The sequence below is a fragment of the Syzygium oleosum genome, unplaced genomic scaffold (genome assembly GCF_021117445.2).
Source record: "Syzygium oleosum isolate NSW1041296 unplaced genomic scaffold, Sole_v2.1 Sole_v2.05, whole genome shotgun sequence".
NCBI lineage: Eukaryota > Viridiplantae > Streptophyta > Magnoliopsida > Myrtales > Myrtaceae > Syzygium > Syzygium oleosum.
This window is the reverse complement of record NW_026607489.1, coordinates 2,441,099-2,465,374: the sequence shown is the minus strand read 5'-3', so window position 1 is coordinate 2,465,374 and position 24,276 is coordinate 2,441,099. Positions and strand designations below refer to the sequence as shown.

The following is a 24,276-nucleotide window of genomic DNA, read 5'->3' as shown; positions in this document are numbered from 1 at the left end:
CATCAATTGATGTAACTGCTCCTTTTGGGAAAATAAACATAGATGGTTACCATGTACCTTGGATAATGATCTAGCAACAAAACCCTCATGATCTGTTGCTATCGATTTACTAACTACAGTATCCTAACGAATATCAGTTGATCTTATAATTCTTGAGATGAGAATTTTCAATTATTAATTTGGCCAACCCAAAGTCTATATTCAAGTTAATCTTATCTATTGGAAGTTAATTATATATGCCAGATTCGATTGATGTATGAAATTTATCACTTTGATGTAATATCGTATTTGCAATAGACTATATTTTCCTCTATTCTTGATTGGAGGAAACTTCCTATGACCGGCATCTAATTAGTGGGTCACATGTTAATCTTATCATCGATTGGAAGTTAATTATGTATGGCAAATTCAATTGATGTATGAAATTTAGCACTTTGATGTAATATCATATTTGCAATAAGCTACATTATCCTTTATTCTTGATTGGAGGAAACTTCCTACGACCTACATCTGATTAGTGGGTCACATATTAATCTTATCGATTGGAAGTTAATTATATATGCCAAATTCAATTGATAAATGAAATTTAGTACTTTCATGTAATATCTGTTGACACATGATTTTTAACTCATTTTTTAAATTTATCTAAAAATAACAAAATTAGGATTAGCAACCTTGGCCATGCTTAGGAACCTATTTCTAAACAAAAAATAATTTTTCTAGATTTTTCGTTAATTTTTCCTTAATTTCTTTTAATAAGAATAGGAAGAAAATAAAGAAAAATAGCAGATGGAATTTAAAAATTCCATTAAAATAGTCATTAGTCTTCTTTTAGTTCTAATTTTAGCCCTGCCATGTCAATTTTACAAAATTTCAATTGGGAATATGTTTTCCCCAAATTTGGGCAATTTCATATCCTAATTGAATAAAATATCCAATGAAGTCATTTCCAGTCATTTTTAGGCTATAGTGTCTTCACAACAATTGATTCTGGGACATTAAGGGCACGCATGATAACCATTCTATTTATGTCCAGAACTAGTTCTTTGTTCTCGGGAACAGGTTTGGAACAGAAACCTGTTTGGTAATGCAATTCCATTTTTCTATTTCTAGAACAACTTTTTGTTCTAGAACTGGTTCTGAACAAAAAATCAAAACCAAAAAAAAGTAGGTTTTCTATTTTTGGACGAGAAATGAAAATCATTTCTAAAAAAACCTGTCTTTTCGGTTTGTGAGCTCCTTTCTTTTCGGTTTTGTTTAAGGTGGATTTTCACTTGTTTCGGAATGCTAAGTTCCATCCGTTTAGATTCAAAGCTACCAACTGATCATTTTATGCTTCTTCCAGGTTATTTCAACAACAGGGTTCTGTTCCTAACAGTATCTCAGTCCCCTAATGTAGATTTATTGAAGGCACAGATTAAGGGATTTATAATGGGGAATGAAGGGGTCAGTCCATTCGATCGGGTTCCTCAGTGGAATCTGCGGTATGATTTAGGGGCCCCAAGACAAAGGACCCTGATTGTGCTGGATGATGTGTGGTCGTTCGCAGATCTTGAGCCGTTGGTTGCCATTTCCAGGACACCTGGTTGCAAGACCCTCGTGGTCTCGAGATTCAAATTCCCGGAAGTAATTAAAGATAGTTACGAAGTAGAATTGCTGAGGGAACAAGAAGCCATGACCCTGTTCTGCTACTCGGCTTTTGGTCAAAAGTCCATCCCTCCTGGTGCTGATAAAGATTTGGTCCAGCAGGTAGTTTGGAAAACTCTCTCTCTCTGGAGTACGTTTTTACTCGTGTAAACACTTGTAACTTTGTTTGAAGTTTCATTTGAATTTGCTACCTTAGTCCTTTGATTCTATATGCCATGAAAACGTTGTGGATAGGTTGTCAACGAGTGTAAAGGACTTCCTTCAGCTCTCAAAGTGATTGGAACTTCACTGAGGGACCTATTACCGATGTTCAGGAAGAGTGCCAAAAATAGATTGGCAAGGGGAGAGAAGATATGCGACTCTCATAGAAGCAAACTGCTGGATAGGATGGCGATCAGTGTGGAGTACTTGAAGAAAAAGGTCAGGGAATGCTTCTTGGATATGGGATCGTTCCCAGAGGACACAAAGATTCCTCTGGATGTTCTTATCAAAATGTGGTTCGAAATGCACGATATCGATGACGAAGAAGCTTTTGCAATCCTTGTTGAGCTCTCCAACAAAAATCTAATTACTATGGTTAAAGATGACCGGCATGTACATATTCCGCACGTCTTTTGGTATGGCTCTTAGATTTGGAAGAACTAATCAAACTGAATCCTTCTAACTTCGTGAGATCTGTGGCAGAGCTGGAGAAATATACAGCAGTTACTTTGAGGTGTCGATGACCCAACATGACCTCGCCCTTCATCTCAACAACCAGGAGGAAGTCAACAAGTGCAGGCGCTGCTTATGCCTAGAAGAGAAAATGAGCTTCCTAGAGAGTGGGAGAGGAATTCAGACAGACCATTTGATGCCCAAATTGTTTCAGTTCACACAGGTACTGACTGAAATTTAGTGAGGCTCGTACACTGAATTCTCCCTTCCAATTTGTTTTCACTAATATCTGTTGTGCAAATCTAGGTGAAATGAATGAAATGGACTGGCCAAGACTGAATTCCCCAAGGCTGAAGTGCTCATTCTCAACTTCTCCTCCGACAGTTACTTCTTACCCCCTTTTATCGAGTACTTGCCAAAGCTCCGTGCTCTGATTGTCATAAATCACAGCACTTCCAACGCTGTCCTCAGAAACTTTTCGGTTTTCTCTAGTTTGACCAAGTTGCGAAGCCTCTGGCTTGAAAGGGTTTGTGTCCCCCATTTATCTGAAACCACAATACCCCTCAATTACATGAGGAAGATATCTCTAGTCCTGTGCAAGATCAATGACAGCCTGGATCCGTCAACCGTCGACCTCCCCCAGATTTTTCCATGCCTATCGGAGCTCACTATTGACCATTGCGACGACTTTTGGAGCTTCCTTCGAGCATTTGCAGGGCCCGATCTCTCACGAACCTGAGCATCACGAACTGCCACAGCCTTCAAAGGCTACCAGCCAATTTGCACAAACTGTCGTCTCTAGAGATTTTGACGATGTATGCTTGCCCGAATCTTAGGTGCTTCCTCCGGGAATCTGTCAACTTGGTCGCTTGAAGTATCTTGACATCTCTCAATGTGTTAATTTGATGCGCCTTCCTGACGAAATTGGAAACCTGGGGACACTTGAGAAGATCGATATGAGGGAATGCGTGCAAATAAGGCGGGTGCCGATGTCTGCCTCATCGATGAGGTCTCTTAAAACTGTGGTCTGCGATGAGGAGGTGTCTTCGGGGTGGCAAGAGGTTGTGGAGCCTAGGGAGGATGTTCAAGTTCATTTCGTGGACAAGTGCTTCTCTCTGGACTGGCTCGACGATTGACCGTGTTTCTTATGAAAGCTTCGTTGGTTTTCCACGGAACATGCATAGTTAAAATAAAATATAAATGCAGTGGAAAGATATAACCACACATGTATCTCCAAAGGCGTTGTTCGTGCGTTTCAATTAAAAATCGGAAAACCGTAGGGGGTTAAACGGATTATCTTTCGCAGCGTGCTCAAAACGATTTCGGTTCGGATGTTCTTTAGTTCGAGCCCCACAAGCATCGGACTTCTAGTTCAGACACACCACCAATCGCACGACGAACAGAAGGAAAAACTTACGGGTAATCACCAATATAATTGTGCTAGCAATCTTGTGGCAACAATTCTCCGCACTCTCGATATTTCAGTCACGGCGTCGGAAGAGGAAAAACTGTTGCTGATCGCACTTTTAATATGGCAATCAGCAACAGTTGCTGATCATGTGTGACATGCACACGGTCAGCAACCGTTTGTTGACCGTGTGCCCCTTTTTTTTTTTTAAATTAAAACGCACACGGACAGCAACTATTGCTGTCCGTGTGCACTTTTAAATTTATATATAAATAAAAAATATATATATACAAACATGGAAGTGCACAATCATTATATGTGTATTTCGCGAGCATCGTACGCACACACGCCCATGAAAAAAATTAAATTAAATTAAATCCCATTTAATTTAATTTCAGTCCGACTCAAGTCGATTGCAAACATATTTGCAATATCGTCTCTTCCATACAACGTCATCCTAAATTGGTTATGGTGTGTGACATCCCTAGGTTCATCACTGAGCTGGTAGTAAGACTTGCACCAACACATTAGTACTCCCAAGAGAATTGATTATTCCGATCAACCTCTAGGTCTTACAAGCCATGATTGACATCTAGCAATATGTTATGGCTACTCAGACAGTGTGAATGCTTTAAGAACATAACAAACTTATCAACTTTGGCTATAGTGTAATTCAATCCCTCTGTCTTACTATGTCCTGATTGAACAAAGACCATGAAATATTTGTCAAGCAACCAATTCGACCATATGCACAAACCTAATTGACATGCATTTTATATGAGACATGAGCAGTTCATTCTTGGTTACAACCACGGCCAAGGATTTTAATGTAGTGTCAAGATTAGATTGCATAGGACATCATTATTGTACCTTACGTATAACAAGGAAACAGATTCCATTTTGTGCACACGTGTAACTTCGTATGTGAACGAACTATGGCCATCAAGTACAGAGACGGATCAACGAACTGGCAATATGCGCACCTGTGAACCATAGCCATCCAACACACAAGTCAACACTGTGCCTCAAGTCTAAGGATTATTTACACATGACCAAAGCATGAACGATTAGGCATTGACCACGCTAAAAGCTTCCATGTTGCTAATCGTTATATACATGTCACGTTCAGTGAACTTGTTTGGTACAAGCACCTGTGTTCTAACTCGGGCATCATAATACCCAATGACTCGTGACTCGTCATTCCCTTAAATATCCAATATTTAATGGTAAAGCTAAGAACACACTGGTCTCAACAGGGTCATTAATATCCACTCAATGATCCATCGACTAGGAGCAATTTAAAGATTCAGTCTAACTGTGAACCTGTCACACATATTATTAACGTCTCAAGAATAAATCCAGTCATAACTGATCTTATGGAATTATTCATATATTTAAATAATTGGACAAATGAATGAATACGTCCTTGCCATTAAATAAATAATGAAATTGAAAATACAACTTAAATCCCTAACATGTAACTATTACATTGTGACTTTAGGGCATACATCTAACAAGCTTGCCACATCACTCACCATTCACATTAAGCACAGTTTCCATTCAAGTTGTTCAAGCATCTGTGACATTTATCTGTTTTGCATGTTAATTTGGCTCCCGGTTTCTGAAAAACTTCAAGAAATCTCGTGTTCTGTTCAATGTTATGTTGCTGATAAGTTCACTGAAGACCATCTTGCGTTTTTTTTTTCTGGCCCCGTTTCCCCATCTGGAGGTTTATTAAACTGACCGGACTATTATGTTAGCAATGCTGCCTATATTGAATTTTGCTTATTAAATGACTTGATGCTTAGGCAGTACAATATCAATGGCAAATTTCTGAGAGTTTAAAGTCCAGTTATTGTTTGTATCATCTCTTTATGCTGAACACAAAAGTTCTAATCTTGGCTTAACCCTCTCTCTCTCCTCTCAAAAGGTATAACAACAAAAAAGGAGGGGAAGTTCTGCTAGCATGGCGGAGGGAAGGGTGGCAATTTGTGTGACTGTGATTGTGCTGTGTGTAATTGACATCAATGTTCAAGTAATTTGAAATCTGGATCAATTTGTGTGACTCTTCATTATATCATTGTCCGATTCGGCATTCTCAAACTATTCTCAATACTTTGGTTTTTGCTTAATTCGTGATCTCGTGTCGCGTCAAAATTGTCAATGGAATGATGGTTTTTCTTTTCACTTTCTCGTGACGCTCTTTATAGAGTGTTTTTGAAGCTTAGGATCGGACAAAACTTCGTACCTTGCAAGTGATCTTAGATGGGTCCGAAGAATCCGAAGTCGGCAAGCTTTTTAAGCAATATTATGAGCATGATGGAAGTATGACTAGGCAAAACTGGGAACCAATCTTCATGTATCTCACCAAGAGTTCAAAAGTCAGCATTTCGAATTTGGAGTATTAGGTGACTTTTTGGTACCACAGTGTCTTCAATCATGAACTTTGAGGACGGCCACCACAGATTATTAGTGGTTTTTTTTTTTTTTCAATAGGGCTTTCGATGGAGACATTGACTGATTATTGGGTTGATTTCTTGGGCATTGCTCGGTGCCTTCCTATGTCACTTTCCTTGGTTGTAGTTTAGTGCACGACCACATTTTTTTAAGTCTTCGGATCATATATGTCTTGGTCCTTGGTTAACATACTATTCTATGGGACTTCGTCTTTTATCCCCACGTCACGTGTATCGGTCGGGTTTGGCATATTCCTTTGGGGTGTGAATGCAGAAGGGATAATGATATAAATAGTCAATGAACTTTGACCTAATATGCAATTTGATCCAAAATTTTTAATTTATTCAATATAGTCCCTAAACTTTAGCCCAATATACAAAATCATCCCTAAACTTTTAATTTGTTCAATGTGATCCTTAAACTTTTGGTACATGTTAAAATTAGTCCTTGGACTATATGAAAATATTCTATATTGTCCCTCAACTTGAATTAATAGAAGGGTAACATTAAATATTTTCACATAGTTTAGGCATTAGATTGAACATATATGTATTAGAAGTTCATAAACTACATTGACCAAATTGAAAGATAAGGGACGACATTGCACATTTGGCTAAAGTTCAAGAATCACATAGAACAAATTAAAAGTTCATAAACAACATTGCATATTAGACATAAGTTCATGAACCATTAGTGTTACTTTCCCAACGCAGAATTATTCATACGAGGAAAATTTTTTAATTTGATCCGTAATATTTGAAGGTTCGCATAATTAGCCTTGAATTTTTGTTATCATAACTCAACTTTTCATTCACCATGTCGGCCAAATATTATCCGTTTTGGTAGCGGCTCACTCAATGCCTACATGGCTTTAAAGTGTATCGTTCTAGTTTAAGATTGCACGACACTTATCTACTAGAGCAATCGCTCAGGTCCAGGAGATGTAGAATAAAAAAATATATCCGAAACCCTAAATCCCCACCCTAGCTCTTATACCGCGAAAGCTTGCCTCACTTGTGCCTCCGCCTGCATGATATTATTTGCTCATGTTATGGCTTATTCTTGCTCGCATAGCTTTAAAACGAGCCATGCTAGGTTGTGCACGGTTTATTTCTTAACGTAAGAATCCATGTTTAGGTAGCTTTTGATGCACACATTGATAACCTTTAATTATTTTGTCATCCTCAAAACCTCAGATGGAGTTTCTCAACAAAAACCCAATATTATGACATCTAATCCCCAACATAGATCTAAACAAACTGTCAAGGTTCAATGTTAACAAACCAAGAAATCCAATACCTCAAAGATCAATAACATGTAACTTAGAAATAGAAAACAACAATCAAAATGACAATTTCAAAATTTCAATGATTAGTTCAAAGTATGAGAACTCAATTTCCAATTCTCAATCATGTGGAAACCAATGCTAACATTTCAAATGATTCACTAATCATAGTTCACAACCACAAGCTGGGAAATGGGGAAAATAACACAAATAGTTCCTAATCTTTGACTCAATGTGCAACGTCATCCTTTGACTTTTAATTTGTTCAATATAGTCCCTAAACTATTGGTAAATATTCAATGTAATCCTTCTGTGTGCTCAAACGACAAATTAGACGATATTTGACGATAGGGATGACTATCCATTGAATTAGATTTTTAAAATGACGAGTCAATATGTCCATCTCTTCATCTATCTACTCTAGAAAAGGAAAAGACTTAGGGCGTTGACATATCCATCGTTATTTAATGACGTGAATTATTATATCTTGATTTGATATGGATATTTTACGTGGATAATTTACGTGTAGTTTTTCTTTTGTTGTCCACCGTTCAAACTTAACAGTGGATGACATTACATATTGGATCAAAGTTCATGGACCATGTGCGTCATTTTCATCTAAGAAAGTAGAATTATGATAACCTTCTAACCCGAAGGGCTTGTATGTCCATGTAAGTACTTGGCCAAGACACAGGCCCATAACAGGTAACGCCACTCCAAAGCATCTTGTAGTTCACACTAGCTTGAGTTCCAAGCTTCTGTTTCAATCGTCGATAGGGTCCTTGTTCAAGTCGGAATGCCACGCTGATTCACTGGGGGTGTGCATGGTCCGGGTGGGCGGTTCCCACCCCGGAACCATGGACCGCCCGCTACAGGACCGGTTCCAAAAATTGAAATCGAGAACCGCCCGTCGGTTCCATGAACCCGCTCGAGAACCAGACCGCCGGTCCGGTCCGGTTCTTGGGCGGGTCCTTGGAACCGGTCTCAAGTTGAACTACCAATTAAACTACCATGTGCTAGTAGCACTGCACGTGCACATCGGTGACAAACCACCCTTTTTCTACTTTGCACCAGGTATGTAAATGTAGGAATTTCTTTCTTTTTTCATCCCTTAAAAGACCATATCCAAAAGTAAAATCACAGATAAATAACCCAGAACATGAACTTTACATGCTTTCGACCAGCACACCAAGATCGGAATTGACGAGCCCACATGTGTATATTGACAACTATCCCGTTATGTAATTGACAATTTAGGAGTTAAGCATAATGCAATAGTTGAGAAAATGCCGATGTCTAATAACTTGTATAAAAACGGAGTCCGCAATTTCATCTTCTGGTGATAAAACATTTCCTCTCGCCGAAATTCTTTGTTGAATCTGCAATGGAATCAAAGTGTTAAATGAAAGATCAGACTAGAGTTTTAAAGATAATGCTGGCATAAGATTGTGAAATTAAGGTCATAAAGGAAAAACCTCTCCCAAATAACTATCCACTGAATCATCAGTTATGGATGCATCAACAATAAAATCATCAGTTATGGAGAAGAGTAAGAACGGTCAATATTAAAAAGGCAGCTCATGTTGTCGTCACAGCATCATGCAAACAACTTAAGAGACAAAGGGATTTAGCGAGTAGATTAAAAATTAGGGATTCAAACTTACAGCAATTAGCCAATTAAGGCGACTGAGAGGGCGCGGCCGTGTGGGAGTCCACAGTCGAGGCCATGAGTTGAGGCCGAGATGGAGCGCCGTGAACAGAGCATCGGAGACGGAGCGTCCGAGACAGAGCGTTGTGAACGGAGCGTCGGAGACGGAGACGATGCGAACGAGATGGTGAGAGCTTGAGATGAGAGAGTATTGATCGAGAAGAGTGACAGAGTGAGGCCGTGAGTCGAGGCCGAGATGGAGCGTCGGAGTGGAGACAATGAGAGTGAGAGAGTGTTTCTCTGTTGATGAAGATTCCATAAGTGCGACTGTGCGAGAGTGAGGGGAGGTTATTGAGCATTTAGTGATTTAGGGTTTCTATTTTTTTGTAATTAAAATTTAAATAAATAGATAATATATTATAATATTACCGGTCCGGTCCGGTCCGGGTGGGCGGGTGGGTGGGTCCGCACCTGGAACCGGGAACCGGACCGGTTCCCTTAGGAACCACCGGTTCCGGGCCGGTCCGGTCCGGTTCCGGGCGGTTCCCGGTTTTTTTGCACACCCCTATAATTCACTATGGATAATTTATTTTTCTCCATTATACTTTTCCATTATCCATAGAGAATAAGAGTAAAAAAAGAATTTTCCTTTAAAAAATAGATGAGAATACACTTTTACTTATAAAAATCATGTGCATTGCATGTGCTAAGGAGAAACTGGTGGAGGGTCAAGGAATATAACAACATTAAGTTCATGGGGGTAACAGTTAAAAGTTTAGGGATAAACTTGTATTATCTAAAAAGTTTATGAGGGTTTTGAGTAATTTTCCTTTTTTTTTAAGCAAGTTATCAACTCGGTTGGTTCCCAACCTTTTTTTCAATATCAAACTGTAGGGGAAATTATACAAAATTCCCTCTGTTGGGCTTTTTGGTGACACAAAAAAAAGTTGGAGGTATTTGTATCACAATGGGCAGCTTTAGCGTTTTTGGTGACAATTTTTTTGGATGTATTTGTGTCACAATCGGTATAATTTAGAATTTTTTGTGGTATTTTCTGTAAAATAAATGAGATGAAAATACATTTTTACCCCTTAAAAGTCATGTGCATTGCACGTGCTAATGGAAATAATTATGAACGTTTAACAGCTCTAGATAGTAAAAAAAGAATATGAGGGTATTGTGTAATAGTTGAAAGTTTGGGAGCAGATTTATACTGCCTCTAATGTTCATGTGGATTTTGTGTAATTTCCCATAAAAAAAATTCAAATTGTTTTACAAAGGAGGAAAGTGCCACAAGCCACGTGAGTGTGATTGAGACTAAGATCAATGCACGCCCTTATATAGCAAGTGAACAAGCATAGAGACCCTATTACTTGAAAGCCCATAAAATACCCTGCAAAATTCATAGATCGGTCAATGACTTTTTATTTGTGGAGGGGGCTCTAACCCTTACCATGTCGTTGATAAGATTTGAATAGGTGAAGTTGGCCTCCAGCTTCAAGGTTCAAAATCCTTTGTCACTCCAATCAAGTACACCAATCCTAAAGGGTTACAAGAGGTGCAATTTATCACGACTTAGAAGTGAATTTCATGTCTCAAATCGATTCTTCTAAGAATACATACCACTGCCTTTTTTTTTATTGCCTTTAAATAATAGTTCTTATCACAAAAGGTAGTGTTGTTGGATTATGCTGAAATAGCAAGACCTATATGGATCCACGTAAACAAAAACCGCTACTTAGTTTTTGCACTATGATTGACAATACCTACCACGTTGTCCCCATAGTGACTTCAGCTCAATTTTTCCCTCAACCTAAAATGTTACCCATATTTAATTTCTTAATGCTCATTGGGAGATAAGTGAAAACTGATCGAAGAAGAAATCCTGAGAAATGCAGGCCTAGAGGTGAATTAAAGTTAGAAACTCTAACGCTCTTGCGCCACCTTCATTTTATTTATAGTTAAGTTTTCCGTCTTCTTATTTCCTCTAGTAAGGAGGAGATCAAATTCATAAGGGTCCCTTTAAGAAATTGTAACTAGTAGGCATGAGTTCAATTAATCACAATAGATTGTTTTGTGTATCAAAACCATAAAAACAGCTATATAGTAGTCCACTTTTATTTCTTTAATTGAACCGAGAGAATCCAGACCGATTTACACTTTTGCTCGTCAGAAAAAGGTTTGGATGGGATTGTAGCCTACTTTTACCTGCTATTGCAATGTTGGTTTGAGGCGCAAACGAAGCATCAATTGTCCATTGGACGAGCCTATTAGTGCATCATCAAGTGTGATTACGGAAGCTCAAGACCAGCGATACACCTATGCCCACGCTTGTGCATCGCAGGGATTCCAGAGATCGAAAATAAATTGGGGAATCGAACCTATAACCCTCGGCTTGCAAAAAAACCAAATCATGGACCATTCGATTGACAACCTAGTTGGTCTTACCGACCATAATATGACCATCTTTTGCTTGCAAGCCAATAACCCATTGTTATATGATTTGTCATGTTAAAGTGTATCATCCAGAGAACAGGTTGATCCTTTTCCAGAAAGCCGAGGAGAAACCCTAATAGATATATAAGCATTAAGCAAGCTCATTGAACCAACACAACGAACTTTGGAGATTCTGAGATCATGTGGCAATCCTGAAGACCCCGAGAAAATCGCGGCGAAAACGTCTGCCTCCAAATTCTGGAAAATTTGCATTGTGACGCAAGTCGAAGAAACCGAGAATCCCCTCTGAATTCTCAGGAACATTTTCAGCAGTCTTCATGAGTACTAGGTTGGCTCGAGTCTTGGCTTTCTTCATCTACCAGAATTCAACCGGGGATATCTTCATAACTAAAATTGAAGTTCTTCGCGTGCTTTCTTCCCATAACGCCCAGGTTATGATCAGGTTCACCTGCATCCCAGTCTACGCTCCAAAACCTGCTGGTATGGGATATTCCGCCATATCAGAGTCGACCAGATCTCTTAACCACATCGATCAATGCTGCTGCAGTCATCAGAGCTCGACCAGACGTGGCTTTTGAGCACGACATTGATGGCTCCACCGTGCCAATGAGCATGTTCTAACCAGCTCAAAACTCGATGGCGAACAACACTTTATGTTGTTAGCATTTTTCTCTCAGGACCGTTCGGCTCGGGCAAGATTCCTCACACATCTTGGTATTCCTCACCATTCGGGTACTTGGTGAACTTCCTGGTGTTGGAAACCGGAATGGAGTAATAATAAGAGGATTTTCAACGTACAAGAAGTACGACATCCTCCTCCACCTAAAATAATCAAACGAGTGTTGAGTTCCATCTTTTTCAATGAGAACAAGGAAATTCACAACAACCAGCGTGTGATGACTGGTTTACTTGGATGAAGAAGCCGCGCTCCAAGAGTGGCTAAAGACCATAAGAGTTTCTCAATAACAATTGGCAGATGACTAGACACAAATTAAACAGGAAGAAGCTGAACGGTACCTGCAATTGCCATGATTGTGTATACTGAATAATGGGGTGCAAGGGAACTAAAGAAGCAATGACAATATAAGATACTGACCATTGCACCGCAACTCAAGTAATAATGCTGAGTCCTTTCGACTAAGGGTCTTCGTTTAAAAATACTTTTCGCTTCTGTGCGAGACCTATGAATAGACCATCAAAGGGTGCACCAATCATCAAGCTTAACCATGTAAATCGTGAGGCCAAGCGTATGACAATCTCATGGTGAAATAGAAAGATGCATTCCGGTGCAGCCTCATCCCTGCTTTTCTTGAGAGGCTGCTTTGTTTCCGTGACTCCAACCTGTCACCTCCAGGTTACAGTGGACTAATCTTACTATTACACCAAAGGCTCGATCGCAATATCATTGTGGTTGCCAGAAAACAAAAACCTCATTGTGACTCTTCATTTACTTCACAAATATTATTTACACAGGCAAATGAGAGGCACTTATACAATTGAGATGTATTCCTAATCCTTGCAAACAAGATAAAGTGGAACATTGTGCCTCAATTTTGTACACCAAAAATTTCCAGAACAAACACTATGTTACAAGAGAGGCAAGTGGTATTATTTACCATTTCACATCCAAAGTGAGAGCATCTGGAGGGACTAAAATGGATGGGAACTTAGTGAATGAGATATTTGACAATAAGCTACTCCATGCAACAGTATCTCCTCCACTAAAAGGCCTCACTTTATCTATTATGAGGGGCGTCAGCCTCTCTGCATCTACTCTGGCCACCACCTGGAACCAGACTCGTTCAACAGTAGGCCTCGTTCTCCACTGCTCCAACTTTACTAGGTGAGTCTCATTACCTGTAACATTCCGTTCCAATTGTATCTGGAGACGAATAATCGTTTCAGCTTTAATTTTAGCTTTTACAAATCCTAAAAACCCATTTTGACGCATCCGATTACCCATTAAACCCCCCAGAATTCTTTCAAGAGCGGCTATCCTCGAACTCAAGGAATCAATGGGGCATGAAGGTCTCTTATACATAAAATTGCCATAACATTTCTCCGGCAGCAACTCAATGGTATCTTTGGATGGGAAATTAGTCTCTAAATATGTACTTGGATTTCGAGTTCTGTAGGCAATAAGTGACGCAGATCCTGAAACACGAATGGGCAACAAAGGAGTGCACAGTGATTGCCAATAGGGCCAGAATCCATTTTTCACTTCAGTGACGTTGCCTGAAAAATTAAACTGTGGTCCATAAAGCAGAGAAACTTCTTGAGCTCCATTCACTTCCACAGTTATGCCTTCACCCACTAAGACATGTCTCAATCCACTGTATGTGGTGTTTAGCTGACAGCCAAAAGTAAGGAAAATAAGATCAGCAGCATTCAAGCAAAACACTGTAATTATAAATACCGTCAACCTAAATAGGATTCGGATGCAACAAGATTGAGAGCTTTTTTTTTTTTTTAAATTCTCTCGATTAAATTAGACAAAGTGATTGATGGCCAAAAGAAAAGACAAAGTGACTGGCCTATCAATAAACAAGTCGATGGGATGAATTAGAAATTCATCTCATTTCTTTAAAGCATGTCATGTTCTATTTCATGGGACATATAGCTGAAGCAGCAGAAAACACCAAACATATTAATCATTTCATATGAAGATCATCCAAAATTTCCGCAGTGATCTCAAGTAGTACTTAAGAAAGAATGATGCTGAGCCGATAGATTGTTTCATTCAATATACGCAATACATACATCACAGCACGTGCAACACAAATGCCATTAGAAATAAGTGGCCAACTGCATGATCAACATCTTATGCTAACCTGCCATGTCTTGTTGACACAACTCCATGATGAAATTATTCAAGCTAGCATGGTTGTGACAACTGTGGATCTGTTAGTTTTGCGGAAAATAAATAATTTGATATACATTTTCCTAAAATGACCGCTTGTATCACTAACAAGAATGAATGAACAAAAAATATTTTCATTATCTACGAAAATGTATAGACAAATTGTCGTTGGTAATGAAAATATTTTTCATTGACTAATTATTTCGAGCGATACAAGCGATCATTTTTAGAAAAAATATTTTCCAAATTATTCATTTTCCGCTAACCAAATGAAACCTACAACTAAAGTTATTTCATTTGTTAGAAGTATAAAGGGTAAAGTGGTTTTTAGGACCTTTAGGGCTTATTTTGATGTATATATATTCAACTTTATTGAATAATACAATATACTTTTTCCCTTTCACATGATATCACAGCCCATGTTGCCAACAAGTCTAGACTTAACAGTCACACGGGTGAGATACGGGTTGTCGCAGCTTCGTCCTAGGGCCCAATGTTTGAGGGAAAGATTGTTGAGATTGTCCCACATCGGTTGTAAAAGGGGCTGGTGATCAGTTTATAAGTGTGAGGGAAAGCCTCAACCTTTGAGCTAGCTTTTGGAGTGAAAGAGGCCCAAGACTACCCAACACTGATGGTCAATTTATAAGTGAGTCTTCTCAGGATACTACACCTATGGTAGATAGTTCAACTCTTGTGTCCCAGACTCCCCCTTTTTCTCCTTCACTACTACGTCGTCTTCTACTCCAGATTCACCATTAACTGACTCTCCTCCTGTATCTAATCTTGGTCTTCCTATTGCTCATCGCAAATGTACACGTGCTTGTACTCAATACTTTATTGCAAACTTTGTCTCATACTCTTTTGTGTCTCCTTTTCGGACTTTTTTATCTACTGTTGAACAACATCCTTTCCCTAAGTCTATAGCTGAGGCATTACAAAATTCTGACTAGAGAACAGTAATGGAAGAAGAATTAAAGGTTCTCCAGATTAATCAAACTTGGGATTTGGCACCTCTTCCTACAGGCAAAACTGCTATTGGTTGTTGATGGGTGTATGCTATGAAAGTCAATCATGATGGTTCTCTTGCTTGTTTAAAAGCAAGGCTTGTTGCCAAAGGGTATGCTCAGGTGTATGCGATTGACAATATGGATACTTTTTCTCCTGTTGCCAAACTTACTTCTGTTCGAATTTTGATTTCTCTTGTTGCCACATATAACTGGCCATTGTTTCAACTTGATGTTAAGAATGCTTTCTTGCATGATACTCTTAATGAGGAAGTTTATATGGAGCAACCTTTGGGATTTGTTGCTCAGGGAAAGCCTGGGGGACTGGTTTGCAAATTCAAAAAATTCTTTATAATGTTTAAAGCTATCCCCACAGGTGTAGTTTAGAAGGTTTTCTGAGGCAGTACTCTCTTTTGGATTGTCTAGATGTGGAAATGATCACTCTTTCTTTTATAAATAGTCAAGGGGAGGCAAATTGTTCTTGATTGTGTATATTGATGATATTATCATCACGGGAGATGATTTAGTTGGTATAGCTGAACTAAAAATCTATCGAACTAAAAATTTATCTTCAGCAACAGTTTCAGACTATGGACTTAGCAAAGTTGAAGTATTTCCTAGGAATTGAAGTTGCACAGTCACATAAAGGTATTGCTTTGTCACAGCGAATATATGTTCTGGATTTGCTTACTAAGACAAGTATGTTGGGATCAAAGCCTCTTGTTTCACCCATGGAACAAGGGGTTAAACTAGCTGCTGAAAAAGGAGAGATTCTTGATAATCATTAGAGATATAGAAGACTGGTAGGTAAACTGAATTATCTTACAGTTACTCAACTAGATATTGCCTTTCCAGTCAGTGTGGTAAGCCAATTTCTACCTTCCCCTCGTACATCCCACTAGGATGCAGTTATTCGGATATTGAGGTACTTGAAAAAAACTCTAGGGAAAGGAGTTTGTTTATCAAAACCATGATCATAGCAGAGTTGAAAGATTTTTTGATGCAGATTGGGCAAGATCTCCAGATGATAGGAGGTCAACCACTGGCTATTGTACCTTGATTGGAGGAAATCTGGTATCATGGAAGAGTAAGAAACAGAACATTGTTGCCCGCTCCAGTGCTGAGTCAGCATATAGAGCCATAGCACAAGTGACATGTGAATTAGGGTGGATTAAGCAGTTATTGACTGATTTAGACTTTAAAGCTTCAGTACCCATGACTCTATGGTGTGATAATAAAGCAGCAGTGCATTTAGCTTCCAACACCCTGTTTCATAAGAGAACAAAACACATTGAGATTGACTGTCAATTTATTCGAGAGAAGTTGTAGAGTGGATTGATCCTTCCCAGTCACATTCAAACTGGTGAACAACTTGCAGACATTTTTACTAAATCATTGAGTAATGGGAGGATAGATTATATCTGTAACAAGCTAGGTATGATTAATATCTATGCTCCAGCTTGAGGGGGAGTGTTAGAAGTATAAAGGGTAAACTGGTCTTTAGGACCTTTAGGGCTTATTTTGATGTATATATATTAAAATTTATTGAATAATACAATATACTTTTTCCCTTTCACATCATTTAACACAAGGTAACCCCTATTCATCTGTTACATCACCCAAAGTTGTCAAGATCACTCAAAAGGGATTACTCAGCACAACGCACTTGTAAAGAGTTCCTTTGAGCAGGAAAAAGAATTGGAAACTTTAGATAGAACGGGTAACAAAACTCGAGTAGAAAAATTAGCTGACAATGATCGTTACACCAGATATCCTACCACAGCAGTTCCTCTGATATTTATATAGTTAACCATGCTTACATACTCACCTCACACACGACAGTGACACTTCTCCAAATGGACCATCTACATCATATGTTAACTCAACCACTCTGCCAGTGAGCCAAAGCTCTCAAACATCCAGGGAGCATTCCTTGCTCTATGGCGAAAAGCTTGCTTTTCTCGCCATAGTCATACACATCGAATAAGAACACTTCATTTCAGTTCATTATGGAAACTAATTGATAAATCCTATATCCATCTGTTCACTAAAAAAACAGTGACGGCAAAGTTGACTTGAATAGCATTGACTACAAACCAAAGTCTACGATTTTCAAACAACACGATAATCCTTCTACTGATGATCATTCGACTGCGACATGAAAGAAGCATGAACTCAGCCTATGGTTCAATACAAGTTGGTATCAAAGCTGAGTTGACAACACAAAATCACAAAGCAAAAGAGTAAGGATTGAAGTGCAGGAAAAACATATAAATAAATTGTTGAAAGTCAATCGCAGAAAAGTAAAACTCATCTTTGGGTGCTCGTATAATGATGTGTGTCATCCTTTGTTTTCCACTTCCTTTTATATATTGAGGCTTCTTTAACCAACTAGGCACAGTTTGGAACTGTTGTTGCTTAAGAAGAATAAATTTTGTCTCCAATTCTAAATTACTCAAATGTACTTGCTGGCTGGCTAACTAACTCGACTTTCTAGTTGGCTGGATTTCTTAATTGTAATTGTTCCCTTCTTGCTGAAAGAATTAAATGAGAAATACCTGCTGCCACATTTTCCTCAATTGGCTTATGGGATGCCTGTCTCAAGACTTCTTAGGTTTTATTAATAATCTCGGTCGATGTAAAAGCTGAATTAAAAGTTAACGTAACTATTCAACATCAATTAGTTTTTCTTCATCCTGGCCAGTTAAACAACATGTAAACTTGCTATACATTATCCATTGCTGACATTACTTGAGAGGCATCATTGCTCAACTTCCCCTTGGCCCGGATCCTGCCTCAATTGTGTGGCATTTTGCTTGCGATTGCTTTTTCTTGATGTAGTAGGTGTCAACACCATCTTTGCAAGCATCCCAACCGGGAAATGCATGAATTAGATTGGAGCGAGATATTCAGCATATCGGATGACCATCTTGACCCAATCTAACAAGCACAGCCAGAGTATGGAAACAATTTCATTTACTCCACTGGAGAGCAGTGAACTTTAAATCCACAAAATTTCCAAAGCCCATTGATTTAAATTAACATTTGCTAGTTAAATATTAACCTCCCCCAGTTTGCCAAGCGAACGAGCTATTGCCAACAAAAGTAACAGGACGAGCTGAACTCTAAAGTAGCTTCATGTCCTTGAAATGGAAGCAACCAACCACAACTAACTGCATTCCACCTGTAAAGAACTATACATCTGTGCAAAAGTGTCACCATATAACCAGCATCGGCAGACGCGAAGTTAAATGACACTCCACCTTATAATTGAACCATAAAAATCCTAATCAAGGTTGATCCTTTACTAGAAGCCTGCAAATTTCACAAAATCCTGATTCGCAGCAAACCGATAACTATCAAGCAGAGGATAGAACTTCCAAATTGAAACACCACACTGCGGAATGACTAGTCCCGATACCGAAAGGCTCAAATAAACTCACACAACAGAAACAAAGCAGACTTCCATAGCTTAAATTAATGGCCATAACACAAAGTCAGTAGCAGATGGGAACCCAGAGAAGAACTCACCGGCAGCGAGAGCGAGAACTCGTGATCTCCATCAGCCCGCAACTCGAATGGGCCGTCCACCTTGAAAGTACCAATCACCGGCGACGAACCGATCCCCCTCACCAAATCCAGGAATTCCGCTCCCCGCGTGGCGTTCAGCTTCCTCCACGACGCCACCTCGTCGGAGGACCAGAAGAGCAGATGGGTCTTGCCGAACCGGATCCGGAGCTCGTACCTCTGGGCGGTCCCGTACCTGGCCCTGCCCAGATCCAGCCTGGAGAGGCTCACGGCGTCCGGGTCCCATCTCTGCCTCGCGCAGATCCCCTTCACGACGTCCTGAACCCGGATCGAACAGGAAGCGACGACGATGAGAAAGAGCGCGCTGATGCGACTCGATTCGAATTCGAATTCGATCGCGCGGTCACGCACCTGGAAGAAGAGCGCGGCGCCGGAGGGCAGGGACGAGGCATCGAGCGCGAGAGCTGGAGCTGGGATTTGGAGCGACAGTGACAGCAAACGGAGGAGAGAGAAGAAGAGGAGAGAGAAAGTGGCTATGGCGGAGCTCGAGCTCGAGCTCATCGCGCTCTCTCTTTCTGCTGTTCGGTCAAGGTCGTGCGGTTCCCGTCGACGACAGCTACCGGCGACCTCCGGTCGGGGAGGGCAGAGATGATCTTAAGTGGGTAGTTCTAGTTACTAGAAGAAGTCTAGAATACGAGGTTCTAGGCCGGGACGATGGGGAAATTACCGTTTTGCCCACGAGAGGAATCGCTTGGCCATAAAGAGAGAAATAAGCGAATTGAAAATTATCGCTTTATTCAGACCAAAAAATATATATATTTATCGCTTTATTAGAAATACCCTAACAAAACCCTATTTAGGTTTTCGAAACTCTTGACGCATGGGATTGGTTTGGACCGTAAAAATGCTTACTAATTTTAGGCTTCATTTATTTTCCGAAAAATAAATTATTCGAAAAATATTATTTTTAAAAACATTTGCTTATATCATTTGAAATAATTAATTAATAAAAAATATTTTTTATGTCGACAAAAATTTAAGTCTATCATTTTTTAGAAGATATTTTTCAAGTTATTCAGTTTCCGCAAAACAACCGGAACCTTATTTTCAATTAAAACAAAGATAGATAATTCTTTTTCAAACATTTTGACTCCTATTGTTTTGCGGAAAATAAATAATTTAAAAAATACTTTCTAAGAAATAATCGCTTCAATCACTTATAAAAATAAATGTACGAAAAATATTTTCATCATTTACGAAAATATTTAGACATAAATTATAATCGATAATAAAAACATTTTTTATCGACCAATTATTTCAAACAATACAAGTAATTATTTTTAAAATATTTCTTTTTCCGTAAAAAAAAAAACGCACCATTTGTCCTCTTAGAACGTATTTGGTTTGTCATAATAAAAATTTCCAACATGGATGGAAATTCTGTAAACATGTTTGGGGCAGAAATTAAAACCTAGTAATTGGCATGTATAAACATTTTCCAAATTGAAGGAATCAACTACGACGTAGCGATCCACACACATTTCACATGGTTTAGAGTCATTAAGACAAGGGGACAGCAGAAGATGATAATGTCATCTTAAAACTGCAATATCACCAACTTCATCGGAAACAAGCAACGCTGACAAGCTTTTCCTCCCTCTCTTTGCATTTCAGCAGTCGTTCCGAAGGTCAACATAATCCATCCTAAGCTGTATCCATCCATAGGAATCGTGGCCGAGACGCTCAATGCAACAAATCACAGTGATCGAAAAGAATAATACAGCAGTATCATCTCTCTTTTTACATGTTTCTGCTAAACGGTTTCATCATCTCTTGTGAATGCGCTGTGAATGAAAAAACATAAAAATTAGGTACACGAATCCTCCCTCAGATGGCAGAGCAGCTTGTGTCACGAGAAAGAAATGGCGCTCTTGATGCTGCGTGCTTCGTGTAGAGTATCGGGTACCCTGGACGGAGGCCAATAGCGGAACCATGATCTACCAACTATGTTCTTGACAGGCAGCGGACCCCTGCAAATAATGGTTCGAGATATGATGACTTGGAAACATGCTCCAAGATAGCGCGAATGGTAGTGAACTCGGTTTTTTCTACTCCACACATCCCCAAAGCAAAACACTTGCAAATTATTGTTCCAGTCAACTATAACTGCTAAAACAGCAACCGATTTTTAACCAGATAAAGAACGATCTTCCAACTTGATGAATCACATTATCGTGCAAAATAATCATGAGAAACTGAAAGACTCGAAAAATACCAGTTATGGGAATCAAAACTGTTGTTACGGTTGTCTCCCATCACGAAAACATATCCTTCGGGCACAAGCTGCAGTTAGATCCATAGAAACAAATCTGTCAGTGCTAACTGATCAACCTTGGGTCACATAGTAATCATAGAACACATGAGCAGGCAGTTGCAATTCAACAAGAAGAAGAACAGTTGATTAAACTACATTACCACTGGCTCCATCTCATAATCAAGTGGCTCTAAGATGAAATCTTCATCTCGAGCAAGACCATTCACCAAAAGTTTACCATCGTTAACCTACAAAATCAAAGCCAGAGTCAATACATGACCACCAAATAAAGTTTATTCAGAGGTGGAAATTCAGAATTCCTGGCATAACAGGTTTTAAATTTACTTAAAATATTAACAGAACACATCAAATCTTACTTCAAAATAAACCATGATAGTGGGGGTAAGTAGGATTGGCACTGCTTAAGAACTTACTTCAACATAATCTCCAGCCTTTGCCACAATCCTTTTTATGAACACGTCACTTGAGCCATAGCCAGCTTCCTGACCAATTTAAAACCAACAAATAAATTTCTTTGTAATCTGATAAAGCAAAAATGGGGAACCATTTTCTATCAGTAATTGCCCATCAAGAGTTAACTGAGACAGACCTGCAAAACTGGAGGCGCCTTGAATATGACAATGTCCAAAACCTCAGGTTGTCGAAAGATGTAAGACACCTGCAGAAACAAAAGCCAGTAGGCAAAGTGAGCGAAATATTAGCCAACTCAAAATCATCTAACCCTAGCTTAGCACCCAAAAAGAAAAGACAACTCCAACCATGAACCATCTGAATAAATCAATTAGCAAAAGCAAAGTCATTTCATCCCTTTAACCAGTTAGTCCGACTCGCTCTTTTGCAAATGGGAACAGACAAATCTTTGTTTCCCTTACTTCTTTTTTTTTTCTGATTCAGCTAAACCATCTCCTATCAGAAGGAGAAAGAACCATACACTGGATTGTTCATTTTAATTCATTCCAACAACAGCTAGTTGGTCCCATTACAAGCCTAAACCAGTACGAGTTTACCATGGAAGAAATATCATAGTTATTCTCCAGTCCTAGGCTTGAATGTTAATTTCTGAACAAGCATCGACAAACATGATCACAAATTCTGCATCGATGATTCCAGATAACCATAGAGCTTTGAATCAATCAATTGCTCACGAAAACTACCGGACCTCAATCATGACTGGAAAACAACAAGACCTGCCTACACTATGTTCACAAGAATCACAAGGGGCCCTCATCAATTTGATTATATCAATCAATGCTCACTGAAATCCAAACAGAAAGTAAACAGTAATTATTTTCCCACAGTAAAAGTAATTATCGGTGCACTCACTTTTTCTGCCAAAATGCGGTCACCAACTTCGAGAGTTGGATACATAGACGAAGAGGGTATCGACCTCGCCTCGGCCAAAGGCGATCTAAAGAGCAAACCCACCGTCAAGGCAGTGAAAGCCGCCTTCGCATCTTCCGCACGAACCCCTAAAACCCGCGAAAACCACCCATTCCCCGCAACATTCCTCAATCTCTCGGCACCACCACCATCGTCCTCCTCTCTCTCACAGCACGTCGCATCTCCATTTCCTCCGTCCACGCCGCCACCGGAAGCAGCCGCCGCGGGCAAGGCCCTGCCGGGCGAAATCCCGAAAACGCCCTCGCTCGAGAACGGAGAACAGCACGAACCCCCGGCGATCGAATTCGCCAGCGAGATCAAGCCGGCGATCACCGAGCTCCCGCAATCGGAGCCGCCGCGGGCCTCTCCCGCGAGGGCGGAGCACGCGGAAGCGGAAGCGGAAGGCGCCGAGGGGTGGGGCCTGAGGTCGGGTTCGGACCTCTTGCCCGGGCAGAGGAGGCGGGACCGGACCCAGCACTCCTCGAGCAACCGGCAGTTCCCGACGCGGAGGCCCGCGTTGGAGGCGAAGGCCTGGGCAATGTAGGTCGAGTAGGTGAAGGTGGCGCGGATGGCCATGGCGGCGGCGGCGTATCGGAGCAGAGCAGCGCAGCTCGGTCGCCGCCCGGTGAAGAGGGGTCGTTCCCGGCAAGCGAGGTTCGAAAGGGGTGCCGGGTTCTACGAAACCTCGGAAGCGACGAACGACATCCTTCGGCACTGCAGACGACTGGAAGTTGAGGGCTTTAGGGTTTTTAGAGAGAGAGAGAGATGATCTGGTTTTGGTTTCGTGGAGACGAAGGAAGAGAAGGGGGAGGGAAGCGGAGGGGGAGGAGAACAGAGAGAGAGAGAGAGAGAGAAAGCGTGGGGGACTGCGACGGACGCCAAGAACAGTGGAGCGAGAGGAGGAGGAGAGGCATTTATACAGGTCGCCTCGCCACGGCGGCTACCTGCTGTGTCCCGCTATTTTCCTTGTCCTGTCTGAAAACAAGGGGAAGTGCTTCTATTGGTAAATGTCCTGTCAAATTTTTTGAAAATATAACATTTTTTTCGAAATATATTCATATAAGTTAGGGTTAATACCACGAAAAACCTAAACTGATACACTTGTAACAATTTTATCCCAAACTATTTTTTTGACCATAAAAAATCCCAAATTGGTACACTTGTGACAAATTTACCCCGAACTATTTTTTTGACCATCAAAAACCCCAAACTGGTACGCATGTGACAATTTTACCCCGAACTAATTTTTTAATATTATTTTTTTTATTTTTCGAATTTTTTTATTAATTTTTTATTTTTTCTTTACTTTTTTTTTTTCCTTTGTCTTCAACCTCTAGCCGGTCGCCGGTCCGGCAACCGGCCATAGGCCGAAGCCGGCGAGGTCGGCCCCGCCGGCCGCTGGCGAGGCTCGACCTCGCCGGCGTTGGGCGAGGTCGGCCTCGCCTGCGACGGCGAGGTCGAGCCTCGCCGGATCTAGCGAGGGCCCGCCCGGCGGCCGGGCGAGGCTCGACCTCGCCGTCGCAAGGAGAGGCCAACCTCGCCCAACGCCGGCGAGGTCGAGCCTCGCCACCGCTCGCCGTCGCAGGCGAGGCCGACCTCGCCCAACGCCGGCG

General features: G+C 40.4%; 1 protein-coding gene and 1 long non-coding RNA gene across 2 annotated transcripts; both read right to left on the bottom strand.

Annotated features, from left to right (window-relative positions):
* Nucleotides 1–2,089: 2,089 nt before the first annotated feature.
* On the bottom strand, nt 2,090–5,760 carry LOC130138197 (uncharacterized). Its single transcript, XR_008816618.1, has 2 exons — nt 5,218–5,760; nt 2,090–3,445 (listed from the first exon to the last, which is right to left on the bottom strand). It is a non-coding gene; the product is annotated as an uncharacterized LOC130138197 (long non-coding RNA).
* A 7,207-nt stretch (nt 5,761–12,967) lies between these two features.
* On the bottom strand, nt 12,968–23,495 carry LOC115661586 (uncharacterized). The gene is made up of 10 exons (XM_030583821.2): nt 22,607–23,495; nt 21,873–21,941; nt 21,697–21,765; nt 21,424–21,510; nt 21,224–21,291; nt 20,862–20,978; nt 20,593–20,690; nt 19,360–19,601; nt 18,952–19,266; nt 12,968–13,906 (listed from the first exon to the last, which is right to left on the bottom strand). The coding sequence occupies exons 1-10, from the start codon at nt 23,237–23,239 to the stop codon at nt 13,169–13,171; spliced, it is 2,436 nt and encodes an 811-aa protein (XP_030439681.1). The 5' UTR covers nt 23,240–23,495; the 3' UTR covers nt 12,968–13,168.
* Between the last annotated feature and the right edge of the window lie 781 nt (nt 23,496–24,276).